This window comes from Merops nubicus, unplaced genomic scaffold (genome assembly GCF_000691845.1).
Source record: "Merops nubicus isolate BGI_N331 unplaced genomic scaffold, ASM69184v1 scaffold20099, whole genome shotgun sequence".
NCBI classification, from domain to species: Eukaryota; Metazoa; Chordata; class Aves; order Coraciiformes; family Meropidae; genus Merops; species Merops nubicus.
Window position 1 is genome coordinate 2591 of NW_008630460.1, and position 19763 is coordinate 22353.

General features: G+C 40.0%; 1 protein-coding gene across 1 annotated transcript; it reads right to left on the reverse strand.

Moving 5' to 3' along the window:
* Positions 1 to 1879: 1879 nt before the first annotated feature.
* TMEM71 (transmembrane protein 71) lies at positions 1880 to 11769 on the reverse strand (the record flags this gene model as incomplete). The annotated part of the gene is made up of 9 exons (XM_008947329.1): positions 1880 to 2141; positions 5673 to 5745; positions 5929 to 5978; positions 6486 to 6561; positions 7103 to 7282; positions 7783 to 7952; positions 8945 to 9157; positions 10226 to 10283; positions 11679 to 11769. Coding segments are annotated over 9 exons (1173 nt in total), but the record flags the coding sequence as incomplete, so codon positions are not given.
* Between the last annotated feature and the right edge of the window lie 7994 nt (positions 11770 to 19763).

The following is a 19763-nucleotide window of genomic DNA, read 5'->3' on the forward strand; positions in this document are numbered from 1 at the left end:
CAGCTTCATTACTGACAACACCCTCAAATACAGGAAGAGATGCAAACAGGAACAACTTTACTGACATTTAAATGCCAGGTATAATTAAGAGGAGAAAAAGCAGCATGAGAAACTGTACAAAAGGCATACTATGAAATACAAAAATATAAACAGTTTTCCTCAGTCTATATTAAAATACACAAAGATGTTAAAAACCACTGCAGCTAATTTACAAAAAAAAAAATACACCAAGTAGCAGATTCTGCAGACCTGGACTAAATGGCCACACCTCTATTCTGTACCAGCGGGGTTTATTCCATACCACTGAATTTAAAAACGTTCAGCTTTGTATGATTTGGCTTCTATGAGCAATGCTTTCAGGATAAATACAAACCAGACTTACTCCCAGATGAAGAACCTTATAAGCTAAGGCATGCCATAAATATTATCAGCATGCTGGCCACTGTCCCCTTCAACACAAACGTTCACACTATTAAACACTATTGATATATACTGAAGAATGACCCTGAAATTCAGCTGAACAAGGAAGAAATAAGGGAGTATAAGACAAGGTGTAATGATAAAAAAAACCAATAGTAATGAACAGTATGAGATACACAGGGTTATAAATCTATGTCTTGAAATTCTTCTTTGATTATCTTTTTCTAAATAAAGTGCTGCATTAATGCAGAGAAAGCGTTTAATCACTGGGGACACAAATATAAAATTCTAGTTGTTTTCTCTGTAGATGTGTCAATCATTACTCAACAAGTAGTTTTACTTTACTAGAATTACATTTCACAATCATTCTAGGCTTGATACGCTAGTTAACAGAAGCTGCAAATATGAATTACCTCTGAAAGTCTGGATTTAAACATTTAGGTTATAAAATATTGTCTTCATTTTTTCATCAGACAAATTCTTGCTTCGATTTTTCATCCAGCAGGACTGAACAGATTATCATGACTCTTTTCAGAGAAACAATACTAAGCTTGCTTTTATGTCCAGGGGAATGTATGGAAGGGAACTGCCACAGCCAGCCAGTCTAGCAACTGAATAGAGCTTTGTTATTTCAACATTAATGGATATCATGGAGGGCAGATTTTAACAGATCACCAGCATCTTACTTTTAGCCCTTGAACTCCAATTGCCAATTTGTCCCAGATTTTCCCCCTCTCCAGATAAGAGCAATTGTAATTTATAGTTTATATTTATTCATAGATTGCAGCAATTCATTTTAGGTAACACTTTTGGCAAGCTGAGTTTACAATGAACTCATTTTTTTCTAGTTCTCAGCATAACGCTTTGATGACTGCAGGGTAATTTGCAGTCTTAGACTTTTCTCTCAGTATGGGATTTAATTTTCCAAATTACTCTTCCAGGACATTATTTAAACACTAAAGATCATGATAATCTTTTCGTTTAAAAAGTGCATTTAGTAATGGGCCTGTTATAAATACCAATAAAATAGCTAAAAAAATATTTATACATATTACATAATGATATTTACTCTCAGTTGTCTCCACAGTTACGGTAAACGAAGCAGAATTATTTAATACTGACAAAATTATTAAAGTCTATTAGCTACAAGTAAATATGAGAATGAGTATTATTACTGCTATTATAGTTACATACAACATCAGTTTTATGAATAACATTTTATTGTTGCCATTTATGGAGACTGTAGAGCCCAGTCTTGTTACATCAAATGGTCTGTCTTCATATAAAGTCAATTTAATGCAGTGGGGAAAAATAAATTACGATGCAAAGCTGGTAATTTGGGTGAAATTTCTCTCTTTGAGCTCTTAATGCTGAGCTACTGATGCTTATCTTCTAAATATAACCGGCATATATTTACCCTTTGAAAGAGAAACGTGTATTTTAACTTAATCTCAAGTACCCTTTCCCTCATTGCATCATTTGTTCGGATTTGTGATGCCAGAAATGCAGCTATAACCTGCTTGAGTCTGGCTGGGACGCCAGCGTTGGACAGACAGTGACGTTTCAGCTCTGGCCACTCCTTCTCCCCCGAGGACCTCTGGTCTGTGCGGTTTCGCTGCGGAGCTCCCAGCCCCAGTGGCGGTGTCTGACTGCCCCCCGCGGGCAGCACCAGCCCCTCCACAGGCAGCGGCTGCTCCTGGCACACCAGGGGAACAGCCAGACTGGAGGCAGCACTGGGAACAGAATCGTTTAGTGGCAGCAGCTTCCTTCCCCATCAGCATCGTTTGGTTCACGGGAAGATGAAAGCCACGCTGTCCTAGATAAACAGGCACACAGGGAGATATTTTAAGAAGATTATTAAAAGCTTGGAGCCACAGGATGACAGGTTTTGGTTACCCACAGGCTCTGTGTGTAATTCGGGCTCTGTTGTAGCAAAGATTGAAGCTGAAAAATAGGGCTTAGTGTTGGCAAAGTAAAGTTAATACCTGCAGGTCTCATACTTTTGTACCTGAATCCAGCTAATTCAGATTCCTCATTGCTTCTCCACATTCTGATTCCTGGTTTTCTGAAGGGTGCTTTCCTTCTAGTAATATTTCTTTCTTCCTTTTGTATTTTTTCTTAATGCTCAACATAAAGGCCAAAAGGCCCCTTATACACATGATACAATAAAGCTTCTGAAATATGGTACCACATGTGTTTAGCCATTATCCAAATCCATCATCTTTGACAGCATCTTGTTACAGCAAATTAATATAAGAAATATGGGAAAAAATCAGTTTTTTATTTAAAAACCCACTTTTTTTTTAAATAAAAAAAATGATTTAATGTGGATTACAAAACACTTTTTACCAACCATTTATTATTAAATTGCTTGTAGGACCCCATGCCTACATAGGGCTTCACTGACATCAGGGACCAGATGTACAACAGTTTTTCACATTACTGCTTTCAGATAGTCACCAAGAACTATGGTCTCACTCACAGTTTGACCAGAATTAAAATGAAGCTAAAATAAATTGTATTTTGATGAAAGAATACTAACGATTCTGTTTTGTTTTTTTTTTTTTTTTCCACAGAAACGTGTAACAATGGCACTGAGGAGGTATCCAGTAGATTGATTCTGAAGAGCTGAGGAAAATAAATTTGAGAAGGAAAAATGAAAACTTAGTGAACCGATTTTGAAATATACAGAAGTAACTACTCTGCTTTTCAGTTTTTAGGAGAGGCAAGAGACAAGCTTGTTTTGAAAGTTCCATCTTGTGGTAGCCTTGCCAGTTTGTATTTAGTTTACCCCTGGTAGGCAACAAGTCCTAAATTCTACACAATATAAGGAACAAAATATAATGTTTTGTCCATAATATAAGGAACACAAACCTGGGCACAGTTCCATTTAGTTCCTTCTTTTCACTTGTATCTTTTCAAAGTAAAAAGATAAAGGAAATAATGGAGCCAGGACTGGAATGGCCAGCTCCAAGTACAAACAAATCAGTGCTGTTTTAAGACTCTGGAGCTTCACCCAAATTTAGAAATGCTTAATAAAAGAAAAAAATGGAGATGGAGGATGAAGCTTGACTGAAAGAGAATAGGGAAGAGAAGAATCTGTAAGTGTTTTCCAGATATTCTGGACTGGTACATGTTGGTGCTTCTTCACCTTGAGAAGTTCCAAGTTAGAGCAGTATAGCACTTGCCCTGTTGTTCAGTTTAAAGTTGGAAAAAGGAGAACTTACTTTGCCCATTACTGAAAAACATATTTTCTCTGTGCTGAGGCACAGCAGTTAATAGCTCACACTCTTTAGCAAATGTTGTGTAACAAGAAAAAAAAATAGTCCATCCAAATAAAATCAAAGAGGACTTTTAGTAAATTTGCTATGGTAACTGGCAGGGGTCCTGCAGCTAAACCTTCTTGTAATGAAAAGTCCAGGGAACCTTTCTGGCATGCTTGAACTCTGTTGCATAATAGGGCTCACACCAAAATGTAAGGAATTATTTCTAAATTAAACATATACTCACCAATTCTTCTTTCTTTCCAATTATTTCCTGGGGGAAAAAAAATAAAGCATAGGTTTGTGTATGTCTTGATTTAAACCACAGTTTGTTATAATGAGTATATATGTAGGTTTTGATGTGCCCAGAGTAGTGAAGCTGTAGGACTGCTTGTCTGAGCAGGTAACTTCTCTTTTGGGATAAGCACAAAAAGGGTATTCTCTGTGTACCAGTGACTGAAGAGCTCTCAGACTGTATTTGTTTTTCTCTTGTGAAGAGCAGCTTTGTTCATGACTCAGGGGTAAAGTATTGAGGAAGTCAGCAGTACCCTGGAGCACCTGCTCGCAGCACACTAGTTCTAACCTGGTGGGTTTGATTTCATTGGGAACAATGATACAATGACAAAGAGTAACATACCATCCTTGGGTCTCTGAGGTGTTGTGCTAAGACCCTTGGTACTCAAAGTCTGAAACTGTCATTGCAATGTGGCTCTCCACGTTGTGCTGCCTTGTTTCTACCTTCCAATATACTCAATTCAAAGGCTAAGAGGTCTGCCAGATTGTCTTGCTGCCCTTGGGATACATTGGACTCTTGGACCCTGACACAGTTTCAGAAACAGTGTCCTTTCTGAGCTTCTTTTTCACCACATAAAAATTCAGGTAAGCCCAAATGTTCTTATTCTCAGCAGCATTTTAGATTTTATACACATTGAAGACTTTTCTGCTGTGTAAAAAGTGAAGGAATGATAATTCATAAATCCAGTATGTACATACATGCTTTCAGCATGGAGGCCTGTGTATGAGCTTGCTCTAAAGATATAATTCAGACCTTCTATATATGTAAGTCTTTTTCTCCAGAAGGATTTAGAAGCTACAGCTCTGAGCAAAACTTGGAAATAAAGCAGTCTGAAACAGCAACATCAGCACCTTAAATCAGACTGATTTAGTACTTTTTTTCTGAGACATTTATCAGACTAAAGTATAAGCCAAAGGCAAAGCTCTGTCCTGAACTTAACAGTGCATTGGCATGGTGGGGCCAAGTCGTATCAACCCCCTAGTCCCTGGAAGGTGATGATGTGTCTAGCAGCATAGTTAGCTGGTTTTATTTTTTTCCAGTCAAAAAATAGTCTCAGTTTGATGGCCTGGGAGCAGACTTGAGTGCAGAAACAGCAGCATCAGCACCTTAAATCAACTCCTCAGACTGATTTAGTACTTTTTTCTGAGACATTTATCAGACTAAAGTATAAGCCAAAGGCAAAGCTCTGTCCTGAACTTAACAGTGCATTGGCATGGTGGGGCCAAGTCGTATCAACCCCCTAGTCCCTGGAAGGTGATGATGTGTCTAGCAGCATAGTTAGCTGGTTTTATTTTTTTCCAGTCAAAAAATAGTCTCAGTTTGATGGCCTGGGAGCAGACTTGAGTGCAAGGCTTCAAAGCACACCTCTGAATTCATAGTAAGTTACTATTCTTGATTTGTCTCTTCATCATCAAGTTATGGCATATTAGGTTTATCTTCTTTTCCTGATAACAAATAGGTGTTACTACATTTATTGCCCGTTACGAAAAGGCAGTTTTTCAAAATAAACAGAAATTTTCTATGAATAAAAATCAGGAACAGGAAAAGCCAAATCCTCCATCAGTAACTTCAGATCATGCCTTTTATCTTTTCACATGAAAACAATACAAGGAATCTCTCTTTTCTTAATATAAAATTCCTAAATTTTATATTCATCACATAGAAATTTATCACATAACACTGGAGCCACTTACCAAAACTTAGTTGTTCTAAAAGATGTGTCAAAACTGAAGAAAGATGACACAGCAGCATCCTGGGACAAAAGAACTGTGGAATTTAAATGCAAAATCCTGTAACTGATGGCAGGTTACATTCTGTCCACATATGCCCACATATTGCTCTTATTAGCATCAATAAGAACTGTGGATATACATTCAAGGATGGATTTTGGTCCCCAGATGTGACTTAGTAAAATACTGTGTGTTGAACATAAAAAAAGTCTGTACTTACAAACTACAATTATCAGCAACAAAGTGGCAGACAATCCTCCCAGAAAATACCTGAGAGCATAACAACAGCCGTAAGGTTAGACAACAGCAAGGGACACACAGTGGGCTAACAGCAGTGGAGCCTGGGGCAGGGGAGGACAGTAGGTTCTTGTGGATGAACCTCTGAACTCTGGTAGGTGAACTGCAAGTTGAAACTTCACATTATTTAAACTATTGAGCATAATTCCCTACAAATAAAGACCTCAGCATTCCCAGGCTGAGGGAAACACCCCTGTGGGCCAATTAGAAAGACACTGATCCCTTCTGATTCTTCTCAGTCTTTCAAAACCCCTGTCCAAGCACACTTCACAAAGTAGTTTTCATACCTGCATGTATGTCTCTTATTTTTGTTGCTATGTAGCTCAGATATTTGCCTGCATTGATATCATGTGAAAATATATTTTTACAGTAAGATATAGCTAACTCTGAAAATGTGACCCTTAATTTCTGTTTCATTCACTAGTTGAAATGGAGTAACCATTAATATTAGAAGCAATATATAAAACAAATAACACTTACCTTGTTCCTATTGAAATGATTAAACATATAATCACTGCAAATATCTGAGAAAGGATGTTTCGTGCTGTCCTGGATTCTAAAATAAAGTCAGAAAAAGAATTTTCATGAGTTGTCAGGGAAGTAAATATATGATGGAGGTGTTTGCAACGATTCCCTTCAGCCTGTGAGGCCAGACTCTGCAGTTTCTTTTTAAGAGGCTTTGCCTAGAGCGACTCAAAGCGAAAACCTAATTTTCATGCTCTGGGTGTCTCTCAGGAGTGTTTTTCCCCCACGACCATAGAGACGCTGTGCCCTCCGTGGTCTCAGACAAGAAGCCTTTCTGAATAATTGCTTGTTCCAGTTTTTCTTCCCATGCCCTTCCTCCATTTTCCTTTTCACCTTTTTTTTTTTTTTTTTTACACTATTTATCACTGTAAATAGGAGTGGAACAGATGTGAGCAGGGAGGAGTGAACAAGTAAATACCAAATTTAAGATTTCACTACTTTTAATCAGTCATTTAAAATGTATGTTTTCAGAAATAAATTCTATTCTGCAAGGAGCCATATTGACATTTTTAATGTGAGCATTTTCAGTTCACTCTAAAAATGAGGGATATCAGAATAAGAATGTAACCTACTTGCACTGCTCAAAGTCTCTTCGTTTGCATTTATCATAAATGGAGAGCAAGATTGTGAAGCACAAAATGGTTTCCCAGGCTGCAGAAACTCCTCATCTTTGGTGAGAGAGGCTCCATTAGATGCTGGAGTTTGCCCTCGTGGCACATGGCTGATATACTCAGCAGAAACATCTGAATCAACTACAAAACATGCATATGTAACTGAAATAGCACAAAAGAAGAGCTTTGAGACTTTGTGTTAATGAATTTTGTGAGGGGAAGAAAGTAATTACTTAATTACAGGGAGGTTTCCAAGTTGTTAGGGGTAGGAAATTGGCAGGTTCAATGTATGCAGGAGAAAATATGCAGGGTAAAGACAAAACCGCATAGAGCATAACACAGAGAAGTTATTAAGAGCCAGGTGAAGGCAGACAGTGCCAGATACTAATGACACCAGCGTAAACATCACTGCTGAGGACTTTGGATTCCAACTCAGTCTAAAAACGAGATGTTGGCACAAAGGTCTTTGTGGACTCTGTAAACTTTAATGCCAGGAGCTCAGTTCACCACGTACCGTGCTGTTGTCCATCGTGTGCCTCCACATCTCCGCCTGCAAAACCTACAGAAAGAGATACTCAAGTCCCACTAAACCCAGACTGCAATGCTGCAGGTCGATTACTTGATACCTGCTCAGGGCTTACCAATATCGCTCTCACTGGCTTCTAGTTGATTACATCCATCAGGCCAAGGCTCATACACACGGGAGGAGTCCCTGTTGCTGAGGATGGTGCTGCTGAGCCATGAACTGGAGGCACTGAGACTGAACAGGCTGGTGAGAGAGCGGCGGATTTTCTTCCTTCGCCTGAACACACTAGAGAAAAAAGGTGCCTTGTCAAGGAGTAGAGTTAGTTATTGGTTTCGAGCAAGGACAGAGCTCTAAAGCTTTCTGGAGTGACAGGAAAGAACTAGGTTCTGGGTGATGTTCTTGACCCTGGGTATGTCACCAAGAATGACTGCTGCACACTGCAGCAATGTCAGGGAATGTGTTAGCAGCATGGCAATGTACCGTGTGCTGTCATACTGGCTATTGTGATCCCAAATGATACCACAATTATTGGGCTCTTGATACTGCTCTGAGTGGTCTCGTGCTGCCCATGAGTTTCACCCTACCTTATCCTACTCGGTGCAGCCTGAATCCACTGTACTTCTACTTTTTAGAGCTAGATTTTACATACCTTTGTAGATTTTTTCCTAAGAACTCCAGGACCAGACATTTTTATTTTTGTACATGAGTAATATATTAATGTATTACTCATAATGTATTATTTCTTCTTGTTATTTCTTATGAAGGTAACACCCCATTGGCAAAATGAACTGTAGCTCTCCATGTCTTTACTGCACAGAATGCCAACTGCAGCAACAACTGTGTACTGAAGAGTTTTTGGGTAGTAAGATTAGACATGACTGAAAATCACATTACTTCAATCACTGCATTCTCTAAACTAAATCAATTAAGACATTCCCATGAAGAAGTAATGCTGATCTTATGCCAAGCAAAATGCAGACAGACACAGAGATACCTCCACATTGCTGTGGTTTGGGGTCAGGGCAGCCCCCAGAATCATGTTTACATGCAGATTTTGGCAGTTGCCTCCACATCTCTAGATTTATGTGTGTCCTGGTTTGGGGTAAATAAAACTGGTTCTGCTCTGTGATTTTACTTTTTAGCTAAAGTTCTTCTAATTAACTGCTCTGTCTGAGTTAGCAGCAGAGTTTTCATAAACTATCTGGCTGCAGCAGTGGTAAGACTTCATGTTTAGAGATGTGGAGGCAACTGCCAAAATCTGCACGTGGTTCTCTTACCGAATTAAATTCTCCTTATACGTAACACTTGTCTGGGATGGTGTCAGTGTTATGTTGCCTTCCTCATCGCAGAGCAAGCTGTCTGCTGTCAGAATGTAATAGCCATTGGAAAGCAGGCGGGGGCTGCGGCGACAGGAGGCAAGGCAGCCTGTCAGAGGACTTGTGGAGCAGCACTCATAGGCACGGTCGTCATCCAAAAAGGCATGAGCAGAACTGAAAAGGAGAAATGAAACCCTCTGGTTTAGTGCATGTCTAGACGGAGCAAACTCATGATTTCATACTCATGAATATAAATTACCAGCTGATGGGGGCTAGTCATGACACAGTTTTACAATCCATGGATATAATATTACTTCTGGACCTCAGGGTTTCAGCCAGCTAGAGTGTGCCTGCATCCCACTTCCCAGAGCTTCTGATTACGGGAGGGTTTCATGGCAGGTGGAGCATTTCATGCACTCATGGAGCCAGCCTGAATTGAGTTCATGGCGTATTTCTGGGGCAGTGATCTTGGCCAAGGAGTCCTGCCAGATCTACACCTACTTGGAGCCATCAGAGGTATTCCAGGATTTTGCTTCTCTGAGTTACTCTGCGTGGTGCAAATCTGAGTGCCTCTGAACCAGACAGGATTTATTTACTTTTTAAAACCCAGTCATACTTCATGAAAGTTTAAGAATACATGACTTAATTCTCACAAATCCTAGAGTACCATGCAACTAGAACAACATGGGATAAAGCCTACACATGGTGATAACTTCATCCAGCACTGAGATACAATTGACTTTAAGATGAAATATAGCACAGAAAAAATATACTATGTGGTATTTAAAACAGAAGTGAGTAGTGACAGAGGTGAATGAATCTAAGTGAGGTAGACATTTTGCTTAGCTCAAGTAAAACTGGATTTATGGTTAGTCCTTTCTCCTCAAGACATTTGAGTTCCAAGTGGCCATGCAGTGACATCCATGGAAAGAAAGGAAGAGACTTGATTGGTTCTGTGGCTGACAAGGGTTCAGTAGCAGGTTTAACTATCCTGTATGGCATGTCACAGAGGGTTACCGTAATTTCAGCGAAAGGAAAAGCAGGTGGAACTGGAGAGATACTCCAAAACTGTGTAACTGCAAAACCAGTGCTTCCTATCCCCACAGCAGTACTTCTGGACTTCTATTTAAAGCAGCAACTGAATTAATTTCAGCACTACAATTTTAAGTGGCCCTAAAGGATTTTTACAAAATCTCCAACAAAATAAAGCTAAAATTAAACAAAGAACATTTTCCCCAATACCTTGGAAAAACAGGTGGTGAGAGGCTGCATCTGTGTTCCCTGTTAAACGCCGTTGAACCTGCAGAGGCAAAGGTCAAATAAGGACTTGTTATCATATCCACCGACTGCTCTGACAGTTGACAGGTTTTCACTGACAGGTGCCTTGTGCAAAAAGATCATGAAAGAAGCTAAAAAGAGAAAAGGAATTTAAGGGAGAGATTAAAAGAGATTGAATAGCAAGAGAAATAATTATTGGACACTAATGCAATAGCTGCAGTAATTTTAATGGTATTTTCCCAGAAATCTCCTTAATGTCAAAAATAGTACATGTGCTGGCAATAGAGGCAGCAGAGAATGGAAGAGGCACCATTCCCATTCCCATATATTTTTCATATGAAAATTGCAAACATCACATGACAGGCACAGGGATAGCAAGGGTGACAAAGATTTGACAATGATACTGTGACCGGAGACCAAGGAAACAGGATTTGTCTGGGTGACTGTGGCTCAGGTCTGCAAAGTGCTGCCAGGTGTTGAGCAGCTGACAGGATCAGTCTTATGAGATACGAGCAATGGCTATCCATAGGGAGAATTTATATCTGGTACTACACAGAAAGATGAAAGATATAATCTTTCCTTTTATTACTTTGCCTCCCCCGTATCTTCAGAGCATCATGCTTACAACACAGTAAATGCCCATCATTCACCTATGAGGGGGAAAGTTCTAAGAGGTTTTTTTTTTTTTATGTTCAGTTATGAGCTGAGGCAAAGTGAAGACATGAAGGTCAGTGTTTCCACTTTAGTAATCTTGTTTATCCTCATTTGGAGCTCAGTTGTCAGTCACAGCGTGGATGTGAGGGCTGACTGAGCCTAGGAACCAGGCAGGGTCACCAAAGGAGGGAAGTAAAACCTTCCAGGCTATTTTTTACTAATCAGTCCCATTACCCCGCTCCCATACATGCTTCTTCTCTTACACTTAGAAAAAAAAAAAAAAACAAAACACACCAAAAAACCCAACGTATCAATTTACCATAATAAAATTATGCTTTAACACTTTCAAAACCAACTTGAGGAGACAGCTGGTAGAAGCTTCTTGGAGGTACAAAGAGATGAAGTAGAGTTGGTCAGAAATGTCACACAGCAAGCTGTACAGAAAGTGAGAGCAGTGGTGTATTTCATAGTTGAACATCTACATGTTGTAGACTGTTTGTTTTTCTTTTTCATATACAATTAGCTCCTGAAATAATTTCTCTTATTTTAGGCAAAATCATGATTTTTAATTGTGCAAAAGTATTATACCCAAACCCAAGAAATTGATCCAAACCCTGAAAGAAAATACAGAAAGAACTCAGCAGATGTTTTGTAGATATAAACTAAAACTTGCAAAATCCCAAATCTTATCAGTCAGACAAGTTCCCCTCCACAACAATTTTTTTTTTTAATCAAAAGCTTAGACAAATATGCACAAATTTACTTCCTCCTGGTGTTGATGCAACATGTGATGTTCCATACATCTTGAAAAGGATTGTTTCATACACCTTGGCATAACAGACAATACAGATTATCTGTAAAAGAGTTTAAAAAGAAAGAGAAAGATATTTTAATTTTTTCTGGATTGAAAAACATCAATTATCATCAATATATATCATATTGTTAGTTATAATATATTCTTGCTTAGGCAAAAATAGTTGATTCTATTGCAGATTTGTTTGAGAAGGGATGCAGACGTATACCTCAGCATCAATTATACCTACTACAGCTCTTTCATCTGAGAGTGAAACTTTCCAGCAACTGAAACCCACAACATGTGGTTTTACATGTGATTTTCTCAGGTACGATAATGCAAAGTAACAACCACTAAGAAATAATAACTTTCAAGAATGGCAGCTTACATATGGGTAGGGCTTTCATTAGAAAATATTGACATACACTGATCAAAGTGGCAGAACAAACCACAGTGCTTCTGTTACTAACTGAAATTGTCTCATAAATTCACAAGGTACATCTCTGCAGGACACATGTTTATCTGCCACTCTCCACAGGAGTAAATTTTAAGGTAAAATAGAGCATATATGCATTTTTGTAACAGAAAGTGAGAGATATACCTAGGCAAGTATATTACTGGGGGGGCGATGAACTTCTCTTTTGAAGAATAGTTAAGCAGTTGTAATTTGCTTTCAAACTATTCTAAGTAATGATAACATCAAGCTTCTGGAAACAGTCATAGAACAGCCAGTCCAATGGCTTTTTTTACTATCCCTTCGTCATGAAAAGTTTTGTCTCATGTGTTAATGAAAAGGGTTCTGAAAATCATAATTCAATCAATGCTGGATAAAGCATAGCAACATGTTGTAGACAATGCTGGGCAGTGTTCTGCTTTCATTTAATATTCAAACCCATTTCTGGGCTATTAATAGTGTGAGAAGCTATAGTTACACTATAAGCAAGCCAAAACAAAGCATCCCAACGGCCACTGTGCAATGAAGCAGTAGTGTTGTATCTGTAATCCACACAACGAGCATCAGTACAGAACATTTAAGCTATGACATGAGAAAAAGTCAACAGCTTTAAGAAATACCACTAAAAGTGAATCTGAGGTGAATGCAGCAATATTTTATGTCAAGAATTCGGATAGGAGTTTAAGGCAACAATTCAATGGTTCGATAACTCCCCTTGAATTTCTAAACACCCAGAAGCCCATGTCATAATATAAAAAAGAAAGTCACCATCTAAACCAGCCAGTTTTAATAACTTTTTCCACCAAAAAGCAAGTTAATCTTTAAGCCAATGATGCACTCATTTGGTAGCCAGCAATCCCCTGTCCATGTTTATATTCTAAATATCTACAGTAGTATGTACAAAAATATAGTTCTATTAAAATAGCTGAAGCCCAGGCAACCAGTTTTATTCTATTGCACCTATCAATCACAAGTTTCAAACTCAGAGTTTTACTTGTTTACACATATCAGTCATTTTTGAAAAGCAGTCTAGTCTTTTCTCCCTGCATGTAATGATAACAACATTATAAAAAAAAAAAAAAAAGTTCCTGAAGAGCCATACAGAAATGAAACCAAAGCTGAGCTATTCCTCAGATGACCAATACATTGAGATAAAATACACGTAAAATCTTCCAAACCTGAAAAATCCATTTCACTATTAACACGTGTATGCAAAAAAGTTTCTCATCAGCAACACGAGAGGCTCTGAGATGTGCAGGGTGTTCTCTCTGAGGCTTCCTGGAGGAGATGAGCCCTGGCTCTTGGGGAGGGCAGGGCTGTCAGGTCCCCTGTTTCCTTTTGAAAGCAGCCCGTGCAATCAGCGGCACAGGGGCGGAATGAGGTCACGCTTCCTGCAAAGTAGCCTCACATCAGAGGCGTTCGTTCTGAAGAGCAAACTGAAGATTAAGATTAGCCCAGTGAACGCTCTTACAGGCTGTTGTGAAAAAGAAGATACACTATAAATAACTTTTTGCTCCAATTATGATACGGAGAAAAAAGACAGAATCTTTTCTCATAAAGAAATACGACACTGATTTTTGTTTCAACTTCACTTTTTCTACCTCTCTCAAAAACTTTTAAAGTAATACATCCAAATCACTTCATTGGCTGAAAATACTTGTGAGCCTGACAGGCTTTGATGTAGGAAGATGGTGCATCTACCAAAAAACTCCACGTATAGCAACAAGCCATTTTGGAAAAGCATTATTATGCAGAATTTGGTGAAAGTTCAGAGTTGTTTAAGTTTCACAGTCAACAACATTATTGCAAGTATATACTATACAATATTAAGATAAAGTCCTCTGAAAGGAATAAAAACATTTGTAAACACATTTATTGATTCATCCTATATGTTTCATACTATGTAAAGCATTGATTCATACCTTAAAGTATACAAATATAAAGTTAAATCCATGTAAGAGAAAGGGAGCCTAAATAAGGTGTCCTGCCAATCAAAAGGCTATAGAACTATTACACACAAAAGTAATATACATCAGCTGCTTGACACTGAAGAACTATAAAACTTTAGGGAGCAAAACTTCATCTCCAGACAAAAACATAAAATATGGTGGCAGGTATCTCTCCTGACATCTATATCTATCACTGACAAACAAAAAGCATAAACTTAGTACAAGATGATTGACTTGATTTAATGATAGGTATTTTCCCTAGAGAAAGAAAAATACTTCCACTGATTACAAGGGAATGTAAAATGCCTCACAGAAAAGGAAACAAAAATAAGAATTAGGCAATTAGGATGTTACAGAAGAGCTTCTGTTTGAGAGAAACTAAAAGGAACATTTAAAGATCCTTTTGCTCAACCATGAGAACACAGAGCCATGTTCGTTCTTCACAACACTTATTTTAATTTAGTTGAACCATATCAGTCAGAAAATTTCGTCCCACACTATTTCCATGGATGCACAGGCTCTATCACAGGAGGATTTCCCAGGCTCTGTGCAGGCAATGGGTATAAAGTCCCAACGGTCTTTAAAACTAGGTCACCTAGTGAAGGATTTCTGTACATACACTGATTTACAGCACAAGTTACTTCTTGGGAGTATTTTTGGTTTCTTTTAATATTCTTCTCAACAGGAAGCACACAGCTAATTCTGAGCTCTGGCTGCTTTTTTGAAGGACACTGGCCTTTCCTGTTTGTCTGTATAGTTAAAATACATTGTGTCTATATGATATTTAGACTTAGAGGTTTTCGGGTTTTTTTTTTAATCACTAACATGCATATCTGAAACACTCTTTTCCACAAGATTTTGATGCATAAACTGTGCAATTTTATATTCACTAATAGGTAGGTGCTAGCCTATAGTTCATATACACACAGAGAGAGCTTTAGATACAGCTCTTTTATGTTACTCTTTCTGCTGCTGCTGAAACTGCCCATCCCACCCTAAGCCCCATCTCAACTGTCAGATTTCAAATTCTAGGAAGTGAACACACCAACAAGCTTGCTGTGCAGTAGTTTTATGCCTGTTGCATGCACTACAAGTTCAACCCACGAAAGGAAGGAAACGAGGAGTTACTAAACCCCACGTATCTTTCTCCTCTTCTCCCAGGCTTACTCTACTTTCACCAACACTACAAATAAAGGAGAAAGCAGATTGCTGGTGGAAAACATCTTCTGCTGGGTCTGGCAGTCCAAGAGAGGCCGGAGCAGCTCCATGCCTGAGGTCCCAGCAGCATTGAGCCTGAGCCTGTACACCCAGCAGGCACATGCACACAGAGCACATGTAGAGACCATAGATATAGATACATCTAGACGTACACAGCTGGAAACACAGGTAACAAAGACAGACGTACAGAGCACTCACACAGACAGCACTGATGGCCTCATCCTCCTCACCTCTCTGGTTGGAGGTTCCCTGGTGAGAATACACACATACATATACACACATCTGGATCCCTGCACCAGCTGGGCTCAGACACTCAGTTTGCCCAGTAGCTGCCCCTAGAGCCCAGCCTCCCCAGTTGCTAGCACCTGGACATTTAAACCATCAAATCCACAGCTCCACTTCAGTTGCTGGTAGAGACCATCACACATACAGAGCTGGCCAAGATGCCCCTGGTCCTCTGCAGCCCACTCCTTGTGGTGTTACTCTTAGAGAAACCCCTGGCCAAAAGGCATCTCATGCTCCCAGGCAGCAACCCCACTCAGTCCCAAAGGTACTCTGGTGTTGACTCTTCTGGGTAGGTTTCATGACTGGACACACAGGCTAAGGCTCCTCTGGGACAGCCTTGGGAGAGGTCCAGACAGGGTGTGCCTGCCCCTGTGTCCTTAATTTGGGTTCCCACCTGCCTTTGTGCCCCTGTGCTCCTCTGGGCTGGCCTTTAATAGGCTCATGGCTCCTGGGATGAGCCTGGAAGCAGCTGGGGCAGGGTATTATTTGGGCTTCCCCTTGTTCAGTTGACTCTCTGTGATCCTTTGTGGGTGTGCAGATGAGCTTTTAGCACATATTACACAGTAAGTCTGCCATCTCAGCAGCCTGCTGCCACTCAGTGTGCTGCACTATTGTGCTAAACACACAATTTTCAGAGAGGGTATTTTGCCTGGTAGGGTAAATTGAGTGGCCGTGGTGGAGGGAGCAGAATGCTTATGTATTGAAGGCAATTGAGAGTAATTTGATGCTTCTGTAACTATTTTTGAACCTCCTAGAAAGCTCACAGCCTTTAGCTTTTCTGCCAGCTTCAGTGGCCATCAAATCAGGCCATTTGTCCCATATCACAGCTCTTTATTAATACTGTTTATATAGCACTCTGTAAGTAAAAAATATTCTGAGATACTTGAAAGTTAATTGAAACATTCAAAAAACTAGCAGGGGAAAGGCTGGTCAAGAGAACCTTAGAGCAGCCACCCCGTGTCAAAGTGAAGGTCTCTGCAACCCTCCCTGCCTGCGACCTCGCTGCAGGGAAAACCAAAGCTCATTTGAGTTCACCTTTGTGAAGGATAACATTTTAAGCTAAGTGCATTCCTTTATGCAGCAGAACCACTTAGCACTGTTTGAGGTGTCCTGGCATTTAAAACAAACAAACAACAAAATCTCACCAATCCAGACATTTTGTTTCAATTTCAAAGGAAGGCTGATCCTGCATAATGTCAGCATTTCATTGCAGCTTACAGAACTGACACACCATATATGATTTTAGGAACCTTATCAGGTCATCAGTATCAACAGATTAATTTGCTTTAAAGGAGGAACAAATTAATTTTTAATGTTATCAGATGGAAATCCCACTCCACCCTATCAGAAACTTTCTTAGCTTCAGGCTTGATTTTTTTTTCCCCAATCCATGATTTTAGCTTAATTGCTCCTGCGATATAGGCAACAAAAGGCATTTCTGTTTTGCGTGGGAGTACAACGCACACATCTGTGAGACTTAGAATTAGCTCTGTGCTCGCTTGGACCTCAGCAAGCTTACCTGAAATGAAGCTACATCAGCTACCTCTGTATTATACTACACGCACAGTGAAGATAGATAGCCCAAAAAAAGTGATTAGAAAGGATCTAAATCAAGCGAACCTTGATCTGTGCAAAGCCATGACCAGTCTGTGTTGCATCTCCTTGCTCTTTGATTACATGGTATCAGAAGGAAATTTGTTTGGTGTGTACAACTTGATGGACATGGAATATGCTGGAGGGGAATTTTGTACAATGTCACATCAAGATGGAAGAGCAAAGGAAAAGCATACATGGGGAAAAGAAGTGCTTCCATTAGAATCTGCAGCTCCGCCACCTTGCATCCAAAAATACTGCTCCTTTAAACACTGTTTTATCAGAGAAAGAAAAGAAAAGGAAAAGGCAAATACTCAAATTCATCAGTCAAGATAGAATTTAGTCAGGGTCCCTAACAGACCTCAGGTGGGTCCTCATTGGAGTTCTTTGTAAACTTCCTCGTACGAAGATCTGGCTGTTACTGAACAAGAAGGTGGGAACACTAAGAAAAGCAGCAAACGTACCTATATTAAAATCTGGCTGACTTCATTTCATTCAGGATTACCCAAGTTCACGGATTAGCACTCTGCAGTGTCTGCAGTGACCAGAAGCAGCCAGGGCAGAGCCAGCTGTTGGCCACTTGTGCTCTAGCAGCATCTTATTTGCAGAGAATAGAAACATTAATGCATCGATCATTGGTCTGACTGGAAAACGGGTGGGAAGGGGGCTTGAGGTGGCGTTGGAAGTGCTGTATGAATGGCACGTGCTCGTGCTGCCTAAGCTAGCAGGTCATCAAGCTTCCAGCACAGATCTACATGCAGTATCCTAGTACACTCAAAAGGAGAGGGAACACTCAACCAGGTAGGATAGTATAGTGAGACTGATCACTCTCAGCTCTGAAGTGTACAAAAGGGCATGTCCCAACCTAGCACAATGTGGCCAATGTAGAAAAGATCTGTAAGACATGGCCAAAACTCAATTGCACACATTCCTTGTCTTCTATGTCACTGCAGGTGATGCTGGACAGGCCACCTGTATAGAAGCACCTTAGTGTCTGAAAGCTGAACAGGCCACCTAGATACACGGCTTCTGGTGGTACCACCTAGGTGCTCTACCTAGACACATCTTTGGTTGGGAGCTTCCTTGCTACAGTATGCAGCCCAAAATGAAAATTAACGTTCCTCTGAAGGTGGTGATGAACAGCTGATCAGTTGTACCTGAGACCCTGGATGGTTTCTGTGACAGTCCTGATGTGATCTGCACAAATCAATGGTGGTAAGTCTTGTATTGATGCACCATGGTGGTTTTTGGCCAACATATAATTCCAAAGGATCACAGTGTATTTGATATATACTGAAAATCTCTGGTTGAGGTGTTGGTATTGCTGGTTCCTCAGATGACAGTGTTGGCAAAATACTGATGCCATGGTCATTTCTATAACAAATCACACAGATCAATGCACAAATGAAGAAAAATAACAATTGACAGTGCTACTCTAATACCATTCTGTATAATGCTTGTCTTCCATGCTGTTTTACACAGCACCCTTATCAGTTGTTTCTCTATTTGTATGCAAATAACCACAGTAGTCTTACAGTGACTCAGTTCCTTTCTGCCTGTATGCCCATATTTAAGCAAAGTCTAAATTTGTGAAGCTTTTACTGAGAACTGGCCTTTCTGGAGCTATTTGCAATTTTTCCAGCTATGCCTGTGCCATACTTGTCACATTTCCAGCTGGATTCAAACTCATGTCCTGGACTGATTCAACTCCTAGGGAGAGGAAAAGGCACAGGCAGCCTTGGTATCCAGTGGAGGATCAGGATACACCAGAGGCAGAGTGGTTTTACAGCTTGGATGCTATCCAGCATTGCATAAAATCAAGAATTTGAACATTATCTACAAGGCAATTGAGGACAGAGACCAGAAGCCTGATAGCCTTCCAGGAACCTGTCCATGTGATGCCAGCACAGACCCAATGGCCAGGTATCAAGAAACAAGTGACTCCTCCCATAAACAAGTGCTTTGCAGGCATTTTACCAGCAGGGCTGGACACACAGGGCTAATCTCTTCATCAACAACCATCCTCCAGCCCCCGAGGACACCCCGGTTTTCACAACTTTGCTGATATGTTCCAATCTACAGAACCTCCCCTGAAAACAAAATGCAATCCAGGACATATGGCTGCAGTATGTAAGGTAGAAGTAAGCAACACATTGCACAGCACAGCTTCCGAGACAAAGGCACAATTAAACCTCAAGAGGTCTAACATTCATTGCAAAACAATACTATTGGCACAGTGAATGTTGAGTATGTCCCCAAGATATATCAGACAGATACACAGAAAGTGGTACAAGCAGGCTGAGCTGCCTTCATCCAGAATGGGCAGCTGCTCCCTACCAGCCTTGCTGAGCATCAGGAGGTACCACCCTATCCAGAAGTGAACTCACCTGCCTCACAGGATTTCCTTAATCTCTATCAACAGTCAGCATTTGCTCTTTCTTCTCTTTCTTGGCATGGATTTGGGACTCTTTCACTAACATTGGAACTGTATGTATAAAGGCAAATTTAATACCTGCCTGGCCTTAGCAGGCGTCCTGGTTTGGGGTAAATAGAGCT